Source organism: Clarias gariepinus, chromosome 2 (assembly GCF_024256425.1).
Source record: "Clarias gariepinus isolate MV-2021 ecotype Netherlands chromosome 2, CGAR_prim_01v2, whole genome shotgun sequence".
Taxonomy (NCBI): Eukaryota; Metazoa; Chordata; class Actinopteri; order Siluriformes; family Clariidae; genus Clarias; species Clarias gariepinus.
In genome coordinates this window covers 23603502-23621757 of record NC_071101.1, presented here as the reverse complement: position 1 = coordinate 23621757, position 18256 = coordinate 23603502, and the positions used below count along the sequence as shown (strand labels likewise).

General features: G+C 37.1%; 2 protein-coding genes across 2 annotated transcripts; one reads left to right on the top strand and one right to left on the bottom strand.

The window, feature by feature from the left end:
* Positions 1–94: 94 nt before the first annotated feature.
* slc17a6a (solute carrier family 17 member 6a) lies at positions 95–7828 on the top strand. The gene is made up of 12 exons (XM_053491234.1): positions 95–580; positions 1588–1843; positions 2224–2342; positions 3727–3841; positions 4792–4879; positions 4980–5066; positions 5158–5300; positions 5378–5527; positions 5930–6062; positions 6379–6489; positions 6601–6728; positions 6830–7828. The coding sequence occupies exons 1-12, from the start codon at positions 495–497 to the stop codon at positions 7181–7183; spliced, it is 1770 nt and encodes a 589-aa protein (XP_053347209.1). The 5' UTR covers positions 95–494; the 3' UTR covers positions 7184–7828.
* Positions 7829–14472: 6644 nt separating this feature from the next.
* fancf (FA complementation group F) lies at positions 14473–17468 on the bottom strand. Its single transcript, XM_053485867.1, has one exon. It carries the CDS (start codon positions 17295–17297, stop codon positions 16290–16292), a length of 1008 nt encoding a protein of 335 aa, XP_053341842.1. The 5' UTR covers positions 17298–17468; the 3' UTR covers positions 14473–16289.
* Between the last annotated feature and the right edge of the window lie 788 nt (positions 17469–18256).

The window sequence follows — 18256 nt, the reverse complement described above, 5'->3', positions numbered from 1 at the left end:
CTTGGGGAGTAAATGGGAGTGAAAAAGGCACGAGCTCTGTGCGCGCGCAAACACGCGGATGACAGAACGCGCGCGCGCTCCCGCGCTCCTCCGCTCCTGAGGCGTGCGTGTCGGTTCGAGCGAAAGGGCAGCGCAGTGCTTCATCTCCAGCGCACTGCATGCCTGTCTTTCAACAACAAAAAAAGTATGTCACGTCTCTGCTTTTAGCATTCGAAGAGGGGGTGATGGAACGCATTGCGCGCAGCAGGCATGGGGAAGCGGCGAAGATGCGCTGAACTCCATGGAAAGGAAAACTTGAACCTTGGTGTGGCTGTATAAGAAGACCGTAAGGGAGTGCTTGTGGGTGTAGGCGTCTATACAGGTCATCCTCACCTATGCAGTGGGATTACTGACTTATATCGGATTACACCTAAGCAAATAAATTCATACCCCCATTTAGCCCATTCCAAAATTATGGATTTTTATTGAGTCTGGTATTAAGCGCCTGTTTGGATATGGATTCGGTCAAGGAGCGAGTTTTAGCCCCCGGTAAGGCGGGACTGAAGAACCTGGCGGGGAAGACCCTGGCACATATGCAAAGGTACAACAACCACCCTCACGATTTTTTTTCTGTATATAATGCACCAGATTTTAGTTCACTATAAATGGGAATCATAAGAACACACATGATACTGGATCATTCATTATGATCGAAAAACATTGTTTTCTTCCTTTTTCTTTATTTTCAATAAATAATGCATTATTTATTCGTTTATTACTTAGATAGATAGATAGATAGATAGATAGATAGATAGATAGATAGATAGATAGATATGATTTTCGTTAGGGAATTATGAACGCAAAATCATGCACATCATATTAAGTAATGATTCGGTCCTGACTACAATATATGTCACTGGAGATACATTTATTCCCTCGAGGATGATCCGGTCGTGTCTTGCTAAAATAATTAATGAAAGCTAGAGACAGGCTTAGAATTATCATGACATTATTAACACGCAAATCAGATTATGTTTGTTCCTCGCCATAATTAGGATTTTTATTTTACTTAGTGGTATGTGTAATTTCCGTTTCATATTTAATTCCGAAGCTAAAGCGTTCCCTTCTGTGCACACATGTATTTTTTTATTCAATTTTATTCAATTTTTATTTTATTTATTAATTTATTTTATTATTTTCTTTTAGTGGGATACGAAATTACAAAACACATCCTTAAAATTTAGCTTATTTATTTATCTCTAAACATCTTGACAGTCTGCTGCTTTTTTCCCCTCTGTGTAACATTCTTACCAGCAAGAGTCACTGAATATTTATTTCGTGACATTTCTTCACAGACAAAGAAATTATATATATATAAAAGCATATATGTTATATCATAAGCATTTAAATCTTGGAAAATTTCAGAACTGCTGAAAATTTAAATATTTGCAAAGATAGATAGATAGATTTGATAAAAATAAACCCTTACATAAAAGAACACTTTGACATTTTTCAGATTTAAAATAAAGTCGGGGAAAACGGATAACCCAAAGGGCTTGGTGACTTTGTGGTAGATTAAATGAAAGTTTCGAAATGTCTCATTGCTAGAGTTATTGAGAAAAGGCAGAAAACGGGCGAAGTGATCGAGCTGACGGAAGATGGCCGCCCCAAGGAGGTCAGAGAGAGAAAAGCGCCGCTGTTGGACTGCGCGTGTTTCGGGCTGCCTCGCCGCTACATCATCGCCATCATGAGCGGCTTGGGCTTCTGCATCTCCTTCGGAATCCGCTGCAACCTCGGGGTTGCGATCGTGGACATGGTCAACAACAGCACCGTGCACCAGGGCGGCAAGATCATCATCAAAGAGGTGCGTGTGCGGGGGCGTGTATCGCAGCCCCGCCCCCATCAAATCTCCCGCCCCTATATTTGGTCTCTTCAGCGCTGTCAGTCAGCGCGTTCTTATCAAACAGATTGGTGGATAAGTGCTGGCACGTGACCAGAACAGTGTAACGCATAATTAAACGTAAAGAAGCGTCAAATAAATGATGTTAGGAACACATTACGTTTTATAACATTATTATTATTATTATTATTATTAATTATTATTATTACAAAATATATTATTATTATTATTATTAATAATAATAATAATAGTAATAGTAGTAGTAGTAGTAATTTATGAGACGGTAAATAACCAATTTATTTATGCGTGCGTTATTAATAGCTTCCCTATTTATATTCTTTAAGAAAGCGAAGTTTAACTGGGATCCAGAGACGGTGGGGATGATCCACGGCTCTTTCTTCTGGGGTTACATCGTGACACAAATCCCAGGAGGGTACATCTCCTCCAGACTGGCCGCCAACAGGTGACTGAACACATTTAACAGAACCACTTTACACACGCAGGGGAGGGAGATAACACTTCTAATGTTAGAATTACTAATCTTAAATTATCTTTAATAATCTTCGCACTGAAATCAGTGTGTCGTACAATTTTCTATGATCTTTCGTCAAAAGTCTGTGCCTGTGTTAAAGATCCGGAGATCATCTCATAATTTAAAAAGCTGTAAATCAGGTTTACGTTCTAAATAAATCATATTACATGGAAGCTAATTCTAAAATATTACGCTAACATTTTAGACGTGGAAAATGTAATTATAGTCAAACTATTTATAGTAACGAATATAAAAGAGAAGCAGACGTGCTGACCGCTGGACAGGCGGCGGGGGTTTGGTGCTGCGCGTGCCTCGTGCCTCGTGCCTGCTGCCGCGCGCTAATGAGGTCTCTCGGGAGAGGCGCGCGCTTCCTTTATTGTATTCCGGTACAGTAATGTAGGTGACTGGTGACTGAACAATACACACTAACACCCTAACAGTCTCCATGGAGAAATAATAATCAAACAATCAAATTAACTAAAAAAAAAATGAAGCTAAATAAAATAAAATACAGAACAAATAGGCCAGATATACATATACATAAACAACAAAATATGAAATATATACATGAATACCAGGAAGGAACAGCCGAAAGACTGTGCCGAATGTGACTAACAACAACATGATTGACGATTTAATAAATTAAGTATTTGGGCAAATAGTGCGACAAACGCATATAAGTCCACTACGTATTAGCTGATTTATTATTTACTGTGTATCTTATTCGTGTGATTTTTTTTTAGAAAATCTGCGTTTGAAATTAATCTCATTTCAACTGAAATCAACGGATCTCTCGCTCGCGGTTGCTCTCTCTCTCTCTCTCTCTCTCTTTCTATATATATACACACACACACGTACTTTCATACCAGTCTGGTCAACAATACAATGTAAAACAATACCGTTAGCGTCCAAAATATGCAACAATCTCCTTTAATAAGTTGATCTTGACATGTGTCTGCTGCTGAGGTCCTGTTAATTGGTGATTTTTGATGCTGGTAACCCTAAATTACCTTCTCCTCTGCAGCAGGGGTACGTTTTGGTTTTGTTTTCCTGGGAAGGTCTTCATGAGAGCCAGTTTCATCATGGTGCTTGATGGGTTTTGCACTTGACAATACTGACAATACTTGACAATACTGTTCTTGTACTGAAGAACTCTTCCAGAAAAGCTAACCTTTGTGTCCTAAAATAATAACTTGCTATCATATTACATAATTCCATAATACTATAATTCCATATGTTTGAAGTTGTTAGTCTATCTATCTATCTATCTATCTATCTATCTATCTATCTATCTATCATTTTCTCCAATGTGCAGAGTGTTTGGGGCTGCCATCGTGCTGACATCCACTCTCAACATGTTCATTCCATCGGCTGCACGTGTGCACTATGGCTGTGTCATATTTGTGAGGATACTACAGGGCCTGGTGGAGGTAAGCAGTGTGCAAACAATGGTTTGTTAATTACTGTATGTGAAAGTGGACACACCATTACCACTACACCAAATACACCAGTATATGATGTACAACTGCATATTTTAGTCTTGTCTGTTTAAGCATGTTTTGTGGAAACCTATTAGGAGCCATTTGTTCGATTTGTATCTGTTGTCTCAATCTCTACCTCTTACAAAACTGTGCAAACAGAGACTGTTCATAAGCAGACAGGGAGGGATTGAATGACAAAACATAAGAAACCAAACAAAGCAAGAGGGGAAGCAAAAGAGAGAGAGGGAGTGAGAGAGAGAAGGAGAGAGAGAGAGGGAGAGAACAATGGAGAGTAAAGGAGAGAGAGAGTAACATCTGTTGGTCTTTCACCAACTACAAGCAGCCCATCTACCTTTACATTCTTTGTCATGTTCAGCATAAATGGCAACAGCAGGATAAGTATGCTTCGTAACTGAACACACTGGAGGTTTCAGTGTTACCTCAGCAGCTTGTGTTGATGTGTATTGACTAATTAATGCCAATTAAACATTAGCCTACCAGATCTCCTTGAAAGCACAAGTAATTTATATCTATTACAGACTGACCGTGTGCAAATTAGGAGGTAATGAAAATTTAATGAAAGTGTTAGCGTTTTGTGGTCAAGCAAGATTGAATTTGCACTGACCAATAACAAAACCCTGTGGTCAGTAGTTTTTATTTGTTTCCATGCTTGCTTGCCTTTACAAATTCTTGGGATGTAAATTTATTTTTTGTCTATTCTTTGTAACTATGTACTGTAATGTTTAGTTTTGTAAAGGAGCAATTTTATGAATAAAACTAAAGATATAAATGTATTACATAAATGTAATATCCATCATCCACAATTCTCTAAATATTAATTATTGTATGTTAGATTTGAATATTCATTTAAATATTAAACCAGTGTTATACAAATTCAGGGGGTGACCTACCCAGCATGCCATGGTATCTGGAGCAAGTGGGCTCCACCGTTAGAGAGAAGTCGCTTGGCAACCACATCTTTCTGTGGTAAATATAAAACAACCTTTTCAATTGTACTATGAAATTACTTTACTGTTATCTTATACATGGAACTGAGATAGTCATTCTTTATAAATCAATCCTCCAGGTTCCTATGCTGGTGCTGTGGTAGCCATGCCTCTTGCTGGGATCCTTGTACAGTATTCAGGGTGGTCATCTGTCTTCTATATTTATGGTACATTAATTATTAAGGATTATAATCTCTACTAATGTAAGAATGTGCAAGTTTGACTCTGACTCTGTAAACCTTCTGCCTTAAACTGTAGGGAGTTTTGGTATTGTCTGGTATGTGTTTTGGATCCTGGTGGCTTATGAGAGTCCAGCAGAACACCCCACTATCACAGACGAAGAGCGGCTTTACATAGAGGAGAGCATTGGAGAAAGCGCTAAACTTTTTGGGGCAACTGAAGTGAGTATACTGTTCCATAAGAAATGACCGCATTATCTGATTAAAGCCCTTAATATAACAAATTGTGTTTCTTGCAGAAATTTAAGACACCCTGGAGGAAGTTTTTCACTTCGATGCCTGTCTATGCAATTATTGTCGCCAACTTTTGCAGGAGCTGGACCTTCTACCTCTTGCTCATTAGCCAGCCGGCATATTTCGAGGAAGTGTTTGGTTTTGAAATCAGTAAAGTGAGTTGAGCTCAAACTCATTTCTGGATGTTTTATTGTGTTCATCTATAATGAATATTAGCTGCAGTATTTAAAATGTTTACCACTAGGGGATTGATATACACAAATGTTAAACATTTTAAATACGGTTTGCAGAGGACATACTGCTGTTAAATTTGAGTCAGTCTTAGATGTCACATTGTTTGTTGCTTCCATAAAGGGTTTCAAGTAGACAGGATTGAAATTGGAATATCTACAGTAACACCCTGCTGCTGTATTACTGCTGATGATTGTAAATTTTGCTATGCAATTTTAAATCAGATAAAACATAACCCTGGAGAAACAAGAACTTGTCATCTACCAACACCAGCACAAGCATTGATGATTACACAGTATTTTCTGTATCTCTTTATGTGTGCTTAGGTTGGCATGGTTTCTGCACTGCCTCACTTGGTAATGACCATCATAGTGCCCATAGGAGGCCAACTTGCTGACTTTCTACGCAGCAAAAACCTTATGTCCACCACTAATGTACGGAAGATAATGAATTGTGGAGGTAAGAATGACAGCTACTTGTCATATTTTGGTGTGTGTATTATGAAGTGTGTATTTAAGGTATTAAGAGGTAGGCCAGGGGTAGCTCAGTGGTTAAGGCATTGGACTACGGTTCGGAAGATCCCAGGTTTAAACCCCACAACCACCAAGTTGCCACTGTTGGGCCCTTGAGCAAGGCCCTTAACTGCACAGATGTGTAATGAGATAAAAAAAAAAAAAAGTAAGTCGCTCTGGATAGCGTCTGCCAAATGCATAAATGTAAATGTAAGAGGATTCTGGGAATTCGTGAGGTTGACATTTACTTTGTACTGCCATAGGATTTGGGATGGAAGCAACACTGTTGTTGGTAGTTGGGTTCTCCCATAGTAAAGGTGTAGCCATCTCATTTCTGGTACTAGCAGTGGGTTTCAGTGGCTTCGCCATATCAGGTAAGAGACACTGCTTTATATTTGACACCTGGTTCAGACTTTAGCCATAGATTTATTCTATATTGATTTACATCTTTCATCTTTCTGTGCTTATTTGTTGTCCCCTTTAAGGTTTTAATGTGAATCACCTAGACATTGCTCCCAGGTATGCAAGTATATTGATGGGCATCTCCAATGGAGTTGGCACACTTTCTGGAATGGTATGCCCTCTGATAGTGGGTGCCATGACCAAAAACAAGGTAAAGATGTCAGAAATGCTTCTTAACCAGTCCATTGCCTACCCTATATACAATATCCCATAAAAGCTGCAAATGCTCTTCTTTCCTAATTTCCATCTTAGACCCGGGAAGAATGGCAAAACGTGTTCTTAATTGCCTCCTTGGTCCATTATGGTGGTGTGGTGTTCTATGGGATCTTTGCATCAGGTGAAAAGCAGCCATGGGCGGATCCGGAGGAAACAAGCGAGGAGAAGTGTGGTTTCATTGATGAAGATGAGCTTGCTGAAGAGACTGGTGATATTACACTTAGTCATGCTCCATTTGGAGCCCAGGGTGTATTTGGGGCTCCCCAGAAATCATATGGGGCCACAGCTCAGCTGAATGGGGGATGGGCAGGAAGCTGGGAGAAAAGAGAGGAGTTCATTCAGGAGGAAGCTGTGCAGGTCTATCCTCAGGGTGGAGAGGGATATTCATAGAACTGCTGCTTACAAGGGCTGATTACTTAAAGGAAGGTCACTATAGTTGTAAAATTCTAAAAAAAAAAATGCAAAAGATTGTGGTGACTAAACTATAATGTGCTAGCATACTATAAATGTATTGCAGGGATGCCTCGTATAACAAAGCATGGCTTGTACAGCCACATGAAAAAAAGATTATGCAGGAGGTAGGTAGGAGTAAGCTAGTTATTTAGAAATACTGTATACAGTAAATACAGTTAGAAAAGTATTTATGTAATAAGGCAAAATTCTAATTTTTTTAAATCAATCTTAGAATAAAACAATATTTATTCAGTAATTTAATAGTTTTGACATTAGTGCAAGTCAGTATAAGTTTAAATATAATATTTGTATGTATATATCATGAGCAAATATAAATATACTGTTTAACATGTATAAGATTTACAGATAGATATTTTGGCTGCTACATATGCCTTATAGGTCTAAGTATGCATACAGTTACCAACTGTTGCTCATCTACTGCACAAAGTCTCTGCATCTCCATCTCTGTACATATAGGACCAATAGATGATGGACAATTCTTAGTACAGTGGAGACACTGACATGACAGAGATGTGTTAGTGTTGCCTGTATGATGAGTTTTACAAAATATATCTTACAGAATGTTAATGTTACCCCCCCCCCCCCACAGTGTGAAAGTTTTATATATGAATATAATTTTAATAAGACTATAAATGTTTTGCAGTAAAAGATCGATTATGTTTATTTCATGTTAATTCAGGTTGATTATTTAAACATGGACCTGGAAGACCTGAAAAGCACATGGTGCATGTTGCCCTGATCAGCATTTTTGCCATCTTTGGACTTGCTGTCTCAGGTTTACAGAGCAAATTTAATGTGAAACAATAGGTTGCCTAGACTTATATATTACACTTTTAACTATTCGGCTTTACAGTAGCATGTGTGGCATGTAATGGCAAAGGTGAAAGCTTATGCCCGATATTGATCTAAATTATCACTTTGGAAAAAAGGCATTTTAAAAGAGAATACAGCAGTACAGTATATAGTAGATAATTTGCAAAAAAATAAATCTAATTGTAAATTCACCTCTTTGTGAAGAGTTTGTGTCTGACAGCTCTGTTGTTTACATATACAGTATATATAAAGTGCAATCTTGTAACCATTGTGGCACAAAACTCATCCTCCAGCACTACCTTTACTTTACATATGTACTATTGTGACAGTGTGTTGTAATAGTCTTGTACTGCCTTGACATATTTAATGTAATATTGAGCCGGTCTTTAGGACACTGAAAAGACAATATATGGCAATTTCACAAAAACCTTAATTGCACTGACAAGAATTTCTTAACAATTTAATTCATTCATTATTTAAATATATCTGCTGTTTTTGTGAGACTGCTGTGAAGTTGGGTTGGTGATCTGTATGCCAATTGTTATACAAAGGCCATATGTTTTTATAGACAGCACTGTAATCAAGTCGCTGTTCATTTATGAAGTGTATTGAAATGTCAAATGATGCATGCTATATATGTTGTCCAACTTGACTGTGTGGAAAGCTACACGGATAACTTTCAAAAGAATACATTTGTAATTGTAGTGTTACCAACTTCCATTTAAAGTTGGTGTGATTTGTTTCACTAGACTTCTTGTTTAATATGTTCAGTTGATATGTTCCTAAGCACAGGCTCAAGATTTGCTTATCAGTACCTGAAATGATTGATGAGAAAACAAAAAAAAAAATGCATTGCAATAAGTTTTTTTTTAATAACTGTCATTATACAGTATTGTGATTTCTGCTCCTGTCATATTATTTGTTCTAAAAGTGATGTAAGTAAGTCAAAATTCAAGTGGATGTGTAACGGAATGGCTTAAATTTAACTTGCTAGTCAGGGGACACATGCTATAATATTATTCAACATTTTTTGCAGTTGGAATATGAGCCATGATTACATTCTTCTCTAAAATGGACTGTCTAACTGGTCCATTGTGTGACAATATAAAATAATTAACCAAAGTTCTCTATAAATATAGTTATGGTTTATATATATATATAACCATTTGTAAAATATCTATTCAGAGATATACTTAGTGTATCGCAGAGAGATATTAAAAATCTATACACTGTTCCTTGATTACAAATAACATGTAAATGTTCTGACAAATCACCTGTTGTTTCAATGAGTGATTTATTAATGTAAAAGTGTTATACTGTTTAATTTTATATAAAATGTGACAAAATAATCCAACCAGCTCTCTACTGTTATTTCAAGGACCAAATATCATCATTATCATCTTCATATTTTGGATCACTTAATCATTAAAACCTGATTATTGTGATTTGAAACCTGTGATTTTTCTTATTTCTAGTCTACATATAGTTTTTAAACTTCTTGAATAATATCCTTCTTTCCTTTTATTTATCACAGAGCCTTTTTTCCTTAGTATTCTTCTAAACACCTCATTCATTATAACACTTTAAAGACAGAGCAGAGTCAATGATTCTAACTTAACCACTACACTGGGGTTATTGACCCCTGTTCCCTACAAAAAAACCCAACAAATTACCTTTCTAGGAAATTAGATTTAAACCATTTGCAAATCAATAGCCTTTAATCATTTTAAATGAAAGCACTGTGTGCCCTTCTCATTTGTATAGATCACTGAGAGCTATTGTTTTTGACTATGTATAAAATATTTTCTGGAAAAAAAAACCTGCGCTGAAACATATGTTAAAAAGCAATGCTTATTACAGTCTGTTCGTGTCATATTAAAATTTCTTTGCCTGCAAATTAAGTCAGGGAGCCAAGCTGGCCTGCACAAATGACCACAAGTGTTGATGTGACAGACCATACAATCCTGTAACCAGCCAACCTCAACATGTTTTCCCACAGCTAACCAACCATACCAGTTACGGTAATTGCCCTTCTGACATTTCCACCCAGCTGAATTTTAAAATAAGCTATTTCATGAGCTGTTTGTTTCCCCTTTTATAACAACAGTTTGGCAGAACTTAACCGCATTTTGTCAGGATCACCTTAATGACAGAGTGAAGAGCAAGCTCTGCTGTTTTGATTGCATTTGTGTTGGGTAATAGATGAGCTAGAGCTGGGTTTTGAGGACAGGTGTTATGGGGGTATCCAAGGCTCTCTACGGGACTGCACATTCTAATCAAGCTTCAGAATGACTATTTAATGACAAGAGCTCAGCAGGGGCCCAGTATTGCCTAAACATGATTATCCTCCTGAACAAACCACCTTTCCAATAAAGGTACCTGGCCGTATATCCACAGCCATTTAATCACTAATATTACCATGGACAAAAGTCTCAGAGCAGTAACAGCAAAGAGGGCAAAGAAAATTCAAGTCTTAACCCGTCTAACCTTAAAGTGCCAATCAGGCGATCAACATTCACATAAAAGTTCATCAGCTTTCCTATTTTTTTTTGGAAACAAAATCCTTCAGCTCAATTACTGATCAACTCAGAGCTTTATCTACGACGTTCTTATTTAAAAGCAATGTCTGTGTGTGTCAATGTTCAATATTACCAATTCAATACAACCCTGCAGATTTTGTGTGAATGAACTGTACATTGTCCCTGTGCTACATGTTTCTACAAAACTGTATTTACATTTAAAATAGATTATTCTTATCAAGTCTCATATAATTCAATTGATAGATGCTTTGATGTTAAAGCTATTAATCCATATAAACCACAGTACACAGATAGACATCTTTGTTCTCACCAGTTGCAGCGAAATGAATATTTTATCACTTATTAACACATCTCCTAAATGTGGAAACTACTTGCCCCTTCTCCATGTTGTTCACACAATCCCAAAATAGTTGAATTCCTGTTGGAATGGCAAGCTGCCAAGCTCTGACTGCAGTTTTCTCACTCTTTATCTTAAAAAAAAATTCTAAAGTTTTTTGAATATTTGAGCAATAAGTACCTCAAAAGCATTTTCAATCTTTACATTGGTTAAAGAGACATTTTACTGCGTTGTTAGCAGTATGACAGCTAGAGGAAGCTAAAATCTTAAAGCATTACAATATGTGTAATAAGAGTTTTAGTTAATTATTTTCTTTGGAGGGAATGTCCCAGAAATTTGATTAGAATCTTTTGACCAATTATCGGGTGCTGCTGGGACTCAGGTGTAGCTGACAACCTTCTGCATCTCTGTCTGGCAATGATCAAGGAGAGACAGAGACCGAGAGAGATAGAGCTAAGACACATGTTGAGAAGAGGGTACATGTCCCCTGGGAGATGCTCTTCTATTCAGCTCAGACCCATGCCAGATGGGATCTGCACTATGTATGTGTGTGGGAGAGAGGGCAGGGGGGCTTACATTTAATGAATGCTACACCTCACACTTCACTCCCTTTGATTAAAAAGTGATATGAGCTAGACTGCTGGGGGTTGTCTAAAATGTGGGGGAAGTCAAAATTAAACAAGACCACTGCAAAAGAGAGAGAGAGAGAGAATAAGCTTTTACTCACATTTTCTTATTGAATTGGCAGATAATTTTGCTTTTTAAAAATAAATTATTTAAATGATCCCTCAAAAGAACAATACAAAGACGAGCTTTAAAATAGGATGATAATAATATATTTTGTTAAGTATCATCTTATAATAAAAACACCAAAATTAATTTGACTATAAATTATATTCTTAATGTGCTGCTAGTTTATTGACCAATAATGGATGGTAACACTGACACTTACTCTCTCTTGCCGATGCACACACAGACACACACATGTAAGCATACACTACCCGCGTGAGTGATTGCAGAGCATGAAGGTGAGAGACAAAGAAAGATGAGGAGCCTGTGTGCAATACAACTGAATCAGATGACTTGCGGATAAGATAAATAAAGAAACAAAGAGAGAACTATAATTCGAGCAGGCACAAAAACTCTAAATGATTGTTAATAATAATAACCTTTATATTCTGAAATATGTGACATAAATAATGTTACCACCAACAAATCTTCTCTCTTTTATAAAATCAACTTGTATCAGGTTATTTTTTTTGAGATCTATGATCTCTTTTCAAGGATGTGCTTGAAGGCACTGTTCCCCCAAATAACCCCCTTTTTTGTAATACTATGAAATAGCCGTTGTATTGTGGGTTGTTGAGAAAATCTAGATTAAATGATAGATTGTCTAGATTTTAACTAAATATTCTGATGTGAGTATTATAATTTTCCACTTGGTTAGAGACATTTATTTCTGTCAAGTAATTAAGAATAAAGGAATGTGCAGTCTGAGCTTTATGATTGCACGTAATGCAAGTATGTTATAATTAACCTGTAATTGATAAGTCATTTATAATATATTATAACTAACAGTATCAGCATTCGTTGCTCCTAATTGTACCTATTGCACAAGTGTAAACAATTTTTACCATATTTACAAGTATAAATGAAAATTTTGAAAAAAATTATACGAAATTTTGTATGAGGGGCATTTAAGTCAAATAAATTTTGACTTAAATGCCCAAAAAAATGCCCCAAAACTTGTAATGAAAGTCCCAGTGACTTCCCATTTACAGGAGTCTTTGAGCTCAGTACAGTGATGAGAATCTTAGCCACAATAAAAAAGTGCAAACATTTTAAAGAGGACTATATGTCCATGAATAATAACTAATGTGAGCGGGACAAATAACTGGTCACAAACTTTCGGAAGGAAAGCATCTGTGTAAACTATGCACACAATCATTTAAAAACACCACTTGCACATTACAGGAACTCAGGAACTTGGAGTTATTGCAACATCCCCTGTAAATTCCCATCTTTCTCCAAGCCATTTCCAAATGTTTGGACCATTAAAGCAGTTCCTACAAGGCCAGTCTTCCAAATGTCTGATCATGGCAGGCAGTCCGATCATACAGAGAAAATGTTCTACCTTGATTGTATCCAAGCACTAATGAAACATGTAAGTGCATTTGAGTATCAGGGGATTATATGGAGAAGATTTTTTTTTACTCTCATAACTGTTTGGTTATTCTACACAATCATAAGTCCTAGTTTGACATGACGACCCATTGTAGATCTATTGTGATTTTCCTTAGTATTGTTCAAGACATGCCATAGGTAAAAAAAAAAAAAAAAAGCTGGTTGACCTGTGCTCAAGTTGGGATTTTCACACGATTTATAGAAAAGATACAGGGCCAACTATTGAGAAAAATGCAGTTGAGAAATATTTGGAGCTTCAATTTGTTATTTTAATAATTCCTCCAACCCATCTGTATGAGAGAACCTCAAGCAACATGTTTTGCTCTAAAGGAAAAGGTTTTCTGGATTAAAATGCCCTGGGTTCATGATCTCATATGACAATAACAATACATCAAATACTTCTTTACAGTCTTAAACACTCAGGTCATTCTCATTCAACCTGATACTCCACAAAAGGAAAATGTGAATATGCTCAGAAGTGAATGTAAACACTAGCTGTAATCCTATTTAAATCACATAAGTACTGTAGTTGCTAACAGGTTTACATTGCATTATTATAAGGTATAACCCTCCCAAAATTTCAACCTCAGATGAATCTCAGAATAACTTTGAGATATCTCACTGAGATGTGACAAATTAAAATGTCCTTCCCTTTCCCTGGCTTTTTTTTTTTAGTTCCTCTCCTCTTTCTGTCTGACACTCCATCCAGTGATGTGTGAAACCAGGCAAATATATAGAAGAGTGTTGAAGAGTGATAAGTTAGAACTAGACATGCAGTGCGGCTGCTAATTACAGTGAAGCTAAATAGATATGAGTCACACTGTTCTCACCATCTGTAAGTCAAATCAGAGTACTACTTTGGACCTCTATTTGTTTAGCTTCACAACTGTTACAATGCACAAATATGTCAAAGATGCGCTTTCTGCTATATCTCTCACACTTGGGTATTTATTCTCATACATAGACAAGACAATAATATCTCTATGTTTGCTCATAGCCTATGATAGTAATATATTTTATATACATTCACCGTTCTGGGGTCAGGAAATGTGTTTAGAATGTGTTTTGCATGCTTTTTTTTTTTTTAATGTAATGCTTTAAAAAACAATGATGAAAAAAGGTAGTGCAAACATTGTTAGACCTTTAAAAAGCAGGAAATGCTATATACTGTATACTGTACAGAATTAGCCAAAAAACTTGATGTATATTATATTATATTTATTTTATATAATTTTTTTTCCGGCTGACTCTGCATATATATATATATATATATGGTGTCACATACTATATACTCTCATACCAGGATACAAACTTAAATGTCAGGCTTGTCTAATGTAAATAATAATGAAAACACACTGCTCAATTAAATGAGAAGGAGATGACAGCTGCACATGGCAGTGTGTTTGTCTTTGGTTTAGCTGTTTTATTCTCTTATGGATAGACTGATATATTCCACTCTCCCTGCTGTAGTAATAGCACTGGCTCTCGATTAGGCACTGCTACTGGTTTTTCATCGCAGGCTTAACGAGCCGTGGCCTTGTTGGTGTTTCCCCTCCTCTACCTTATTGAGCTTTGTGATTCAGTGAAGGACCTTGAATTAGAAATAGGCGTGCAGTGGGAGGGAATTTCATTACTGAAAATGACTGTTTTCATCAGTTCTCATGGTGTCATACAATGCATGGCTATTTAAACAGTTATTTAAAGTATTTAACATAATAATAATAATAAAAACAACAACAACAACATTGTGATAGAAAAAGGTTAATAGCTTTCAGAAATTCTACATGAATCTATATGAGCTAAGCCTAACCAACCTGCTATCCATCCTTAAGAAACCTCAACCATACAAAAATAAGAATGCTTGGCTAATAATTATGAAGGCTTCCAAAAAGGGGTCTGGATCAATGAATAGAAAAATAAATATCGAAAATACGATTGCCAAAAAAGGTCCCTTACGTATTCCTTCTTCAAGGACAGCATCTCATCAGCATTTTTCTAGTTTCTGCATGCTAAATCAATGTTTGCACTGGCCTTGTGCTGCTGTTACTCTACATAACAGTACTGAAAATACAGGTTTCCATGGTTTCCAGGGCAAAAAAGGCAAAAAGGGAAGGAAAAAAAAATCCCTCCTATCTGCAAGAATCAGAAACACAGCAGCAACTAAAAATCAGGGATTTTATCAACTGACCATCATAAAACAAACACCAGGATTATTTTAACTACTGAATATTCAAGTACTGTATATTGTTGGCATTTTCCCTTCGTCTTTCTAAAATATTATAGCTAATGCATGGCTCCACATCATGACAATTGTTCTTTCAGCATTAGTGCCACTTATCTGTCCAAGTTCCTCTTTAATAAAGTGTAATTATATTAATCACTCAGTCACTGACCTGGTCTCTTGACCAAGAGGTTTCGGGAAAGCTAATTGAAGTGAAGAAATCGTTTGATTTAATTATTTAATTTTAGAATCTCATAAAGCCTGGGTTTTCTATGAACTCCTTTGTTCATGTTAACAGCAAGCTGATCTGATTGTGCATGTATTGACAGGATTAAGTGACCACATAAATTATTAATGACCACATGCAATTGCTCTCTCTCTCTCCCTCCTGTCCTAATCTGCCAAGCAGAGGAAATCGAAATATATCACGGGTCAGTGTATCCTCGAGGGACTAATTTGGGAACTGTGCACATTTACCATTCTGACTTTACTTTCCATTAAAGATGGACTCAGATGCCTAATGCCAACCGTAGCCAAGGCAACATGTGATGGCGCCATCTGTCACAGCACTTAATCTTAATTAAGAAACATGGAAGGAGTCACATATCCTGATTCAAGAGAAATAAGACGTGTTTTTAAATTTGATTAGGCTGAGCCGTTTTGAGGTTATAAGACACTGAACATGAACAATAATTTACATTACTTTCAGCATGCTACTGGTATTACACTATTATGGAAATAAAATGGATCTTTTATTAAATTTTAATACACAAATTAAATTACAGTATGTGCTGTTCTGAGTGCTGATTTTCTAAGTCAGAGAAATTGTGCAAATCTGTTAAAGAGCACTGTCTCCCCCTGTCTGCTATCTAACCACACCACTGGCTTCATCTATGCCTGTAGCAACTCAGAAAAGGGACACAGCTTTCACTTGAGCCGTACAAGCAGGTCTGTCCACACACTCAGTCCCTCAACCTCAAAGTCTCCATCAGCCTGTTTAAGTGTGATCAACTGCTTTTCAGTCTCTTCTTTTAGTGCTGACCCTGAACTCCATAATGACTTAAACCGCTCTGTGAGCATCTGAAACGACACTGCAGTGTCACAAGGCTGTATCCATAATCCATTGCTCACATCATACACCAAGGAGGAAGCTGACTTTTTTAAACTGTCCCAATAAGCAAGCCTAAATTTGGGCAATCGTTGAGAAAGCTTGGTGCACAATTCAGAAGGTAAAGACTGATACATGCTCTGCAATAAGTCATTATGTCCTTCTAACCATTCAAGCAGAAGATCTTGAACTGCAGTGTCTTCACTCATTAAGTCTGTTGACAGTAGGGCAGCTGCTAGAAGTGCCAAAAAGCTGTCCTGTATATCTCCACTGTCCTTCAGCAAACAGTCCAGTAATTGTGTAGCGTATGCCTGGTTGCCTGGGCGGCTCTGTATGGCCTGGATGCGGTGTATGAGCATGGAGCCGTGAACCTGTGTGACAGCAGAGAGGCCACAGTCACTCTTCCGGTTGAGTGTAAAGTCTCCCAGGAGTTTACACGCTGACCTACACACACTGAGGCCTGACAACTGAGCATCTTCAGCCTGCACAAACTTGTCCAAAAGCGACTTTATTACAGGGTGTGGAGTCGCGGGGTTTTTCAAAAGACCAACAAGTAGCATGTGGCGGCACTGCGCCAGATCAGACAGAGCCAGACTCCGGTAACCGGAGAACGCGCGCGCCAGCTGCTGATTAGTCTCGCGCAGACGGCTCTCCAACGCGGCTCGGACTGACGGGTTCGTGTGGAAGCGAGTATGAACATGTTCGCAGTATTGTGCCCACTGAAAAGCCCTGTTCACTGTCTCACCGTCCCACTCAGCCACACAGTCAGTCCGAGAAACCGCCAAAAGCTCCACAGTGCTCTCCACGTTCTGCAGAACAGCCTCCATGAGGCGCCCTGAAACTGCCGAGCCCGGCTTTACTCAGGTGGTCTTATCCGTCATATTGTGGAGCTCATAAAATAGCGATAACACGTGTCAGACTACAGCCAGAACAAAATACAAACACAAGTGTGAATGAGCTACAGAGTGTAAACAGAACAGACGCGACTCGCGACTCCCGCCAACTCAACGTTGACATGTTGTGTGACGTCAGCCTGGCGCTTAAGAACACGCTGCAATGATTTTCAAAATAAAAGATTTGGACGAAGTACTTACATTTATTTCTATACAGTATATATATTATTACAATATATTGTATATTGTATTATATATTGAATTATTATATTATACTACATCATACTATTTTTCTTTTCCTGATGTGTGTATAAATTTTTGCTGATATGACTCTGATGATATATATATATATATATATATATATATATATATATATATATATATATATATATATATATTTTTTTTTTTTTTTTTGTGTGTGTGTGTGTGTGTGTGTGTGTGTGAATATATGTAATAGAGTCATATACAGATATCTAATATTGGGCAGTTTTCAACTTCCACAAGAAAACCCTGCGTGGGCCTGTTGAAATGTTAAACTGTTTTCTAAATACAAATTACAATTTGTTATCAATCTAAAAGAAACTTACGCATGGTGTGTGTGTGCAGCCAATCTGTGAGCTCCTGTCGGAGCTGCTCTGTTCATGACTCCTCACTGAGTCGATTCTTTCGAACAGCCTACAAGTGTGATATGAATCAATTAGATTATATACTTTGAATACTTTAATTTACTAATCAGATGAAGATAACCAGATCTCGAAGCAGTAGGCCTGCCTCAGTAGGTTAATTTAATATAAGATTATCATCTACTCTATAAAATATTTCAGAAAAATCCATGATCAGCAGAGTTAAAAAAAAGTCAAACAGTTTCTAAGTACATTTCATAAATAATATAA

Excerpts from the sequence above, each read along its gene's own strand:
- slc17a6a (XM_053491234.1), top strand. The coding sequence starts at position 495 with ATGGATTCGGTCAAGGAGCGAGTTTTAGCCCCCGGTAAGGCGGGACTG. Across the intron at positions 5,067-5,157 it reads ATCTGTCTTCTATATTTATG|GGAGTTTTGGTATTGTCTGG; the intron begins GTACATTAATTA and ends CTTAAACTGTAG. Across the intron at positions 5,301-5,377 it reads AACTTTTTGGGGCAACTGAA|AAATTTAAGACACCCTGGAG; the intron begins GTGAGTATACTG and ends TGTTTCTTGCAG.
- fancf (XM_053485867.1), bottom strand. The coding sequence starts at position 17,297 with ATGGAGGCTGTTCTGCAGAACGTGGAGAGCACTGTGGAGCTTTTGGCG.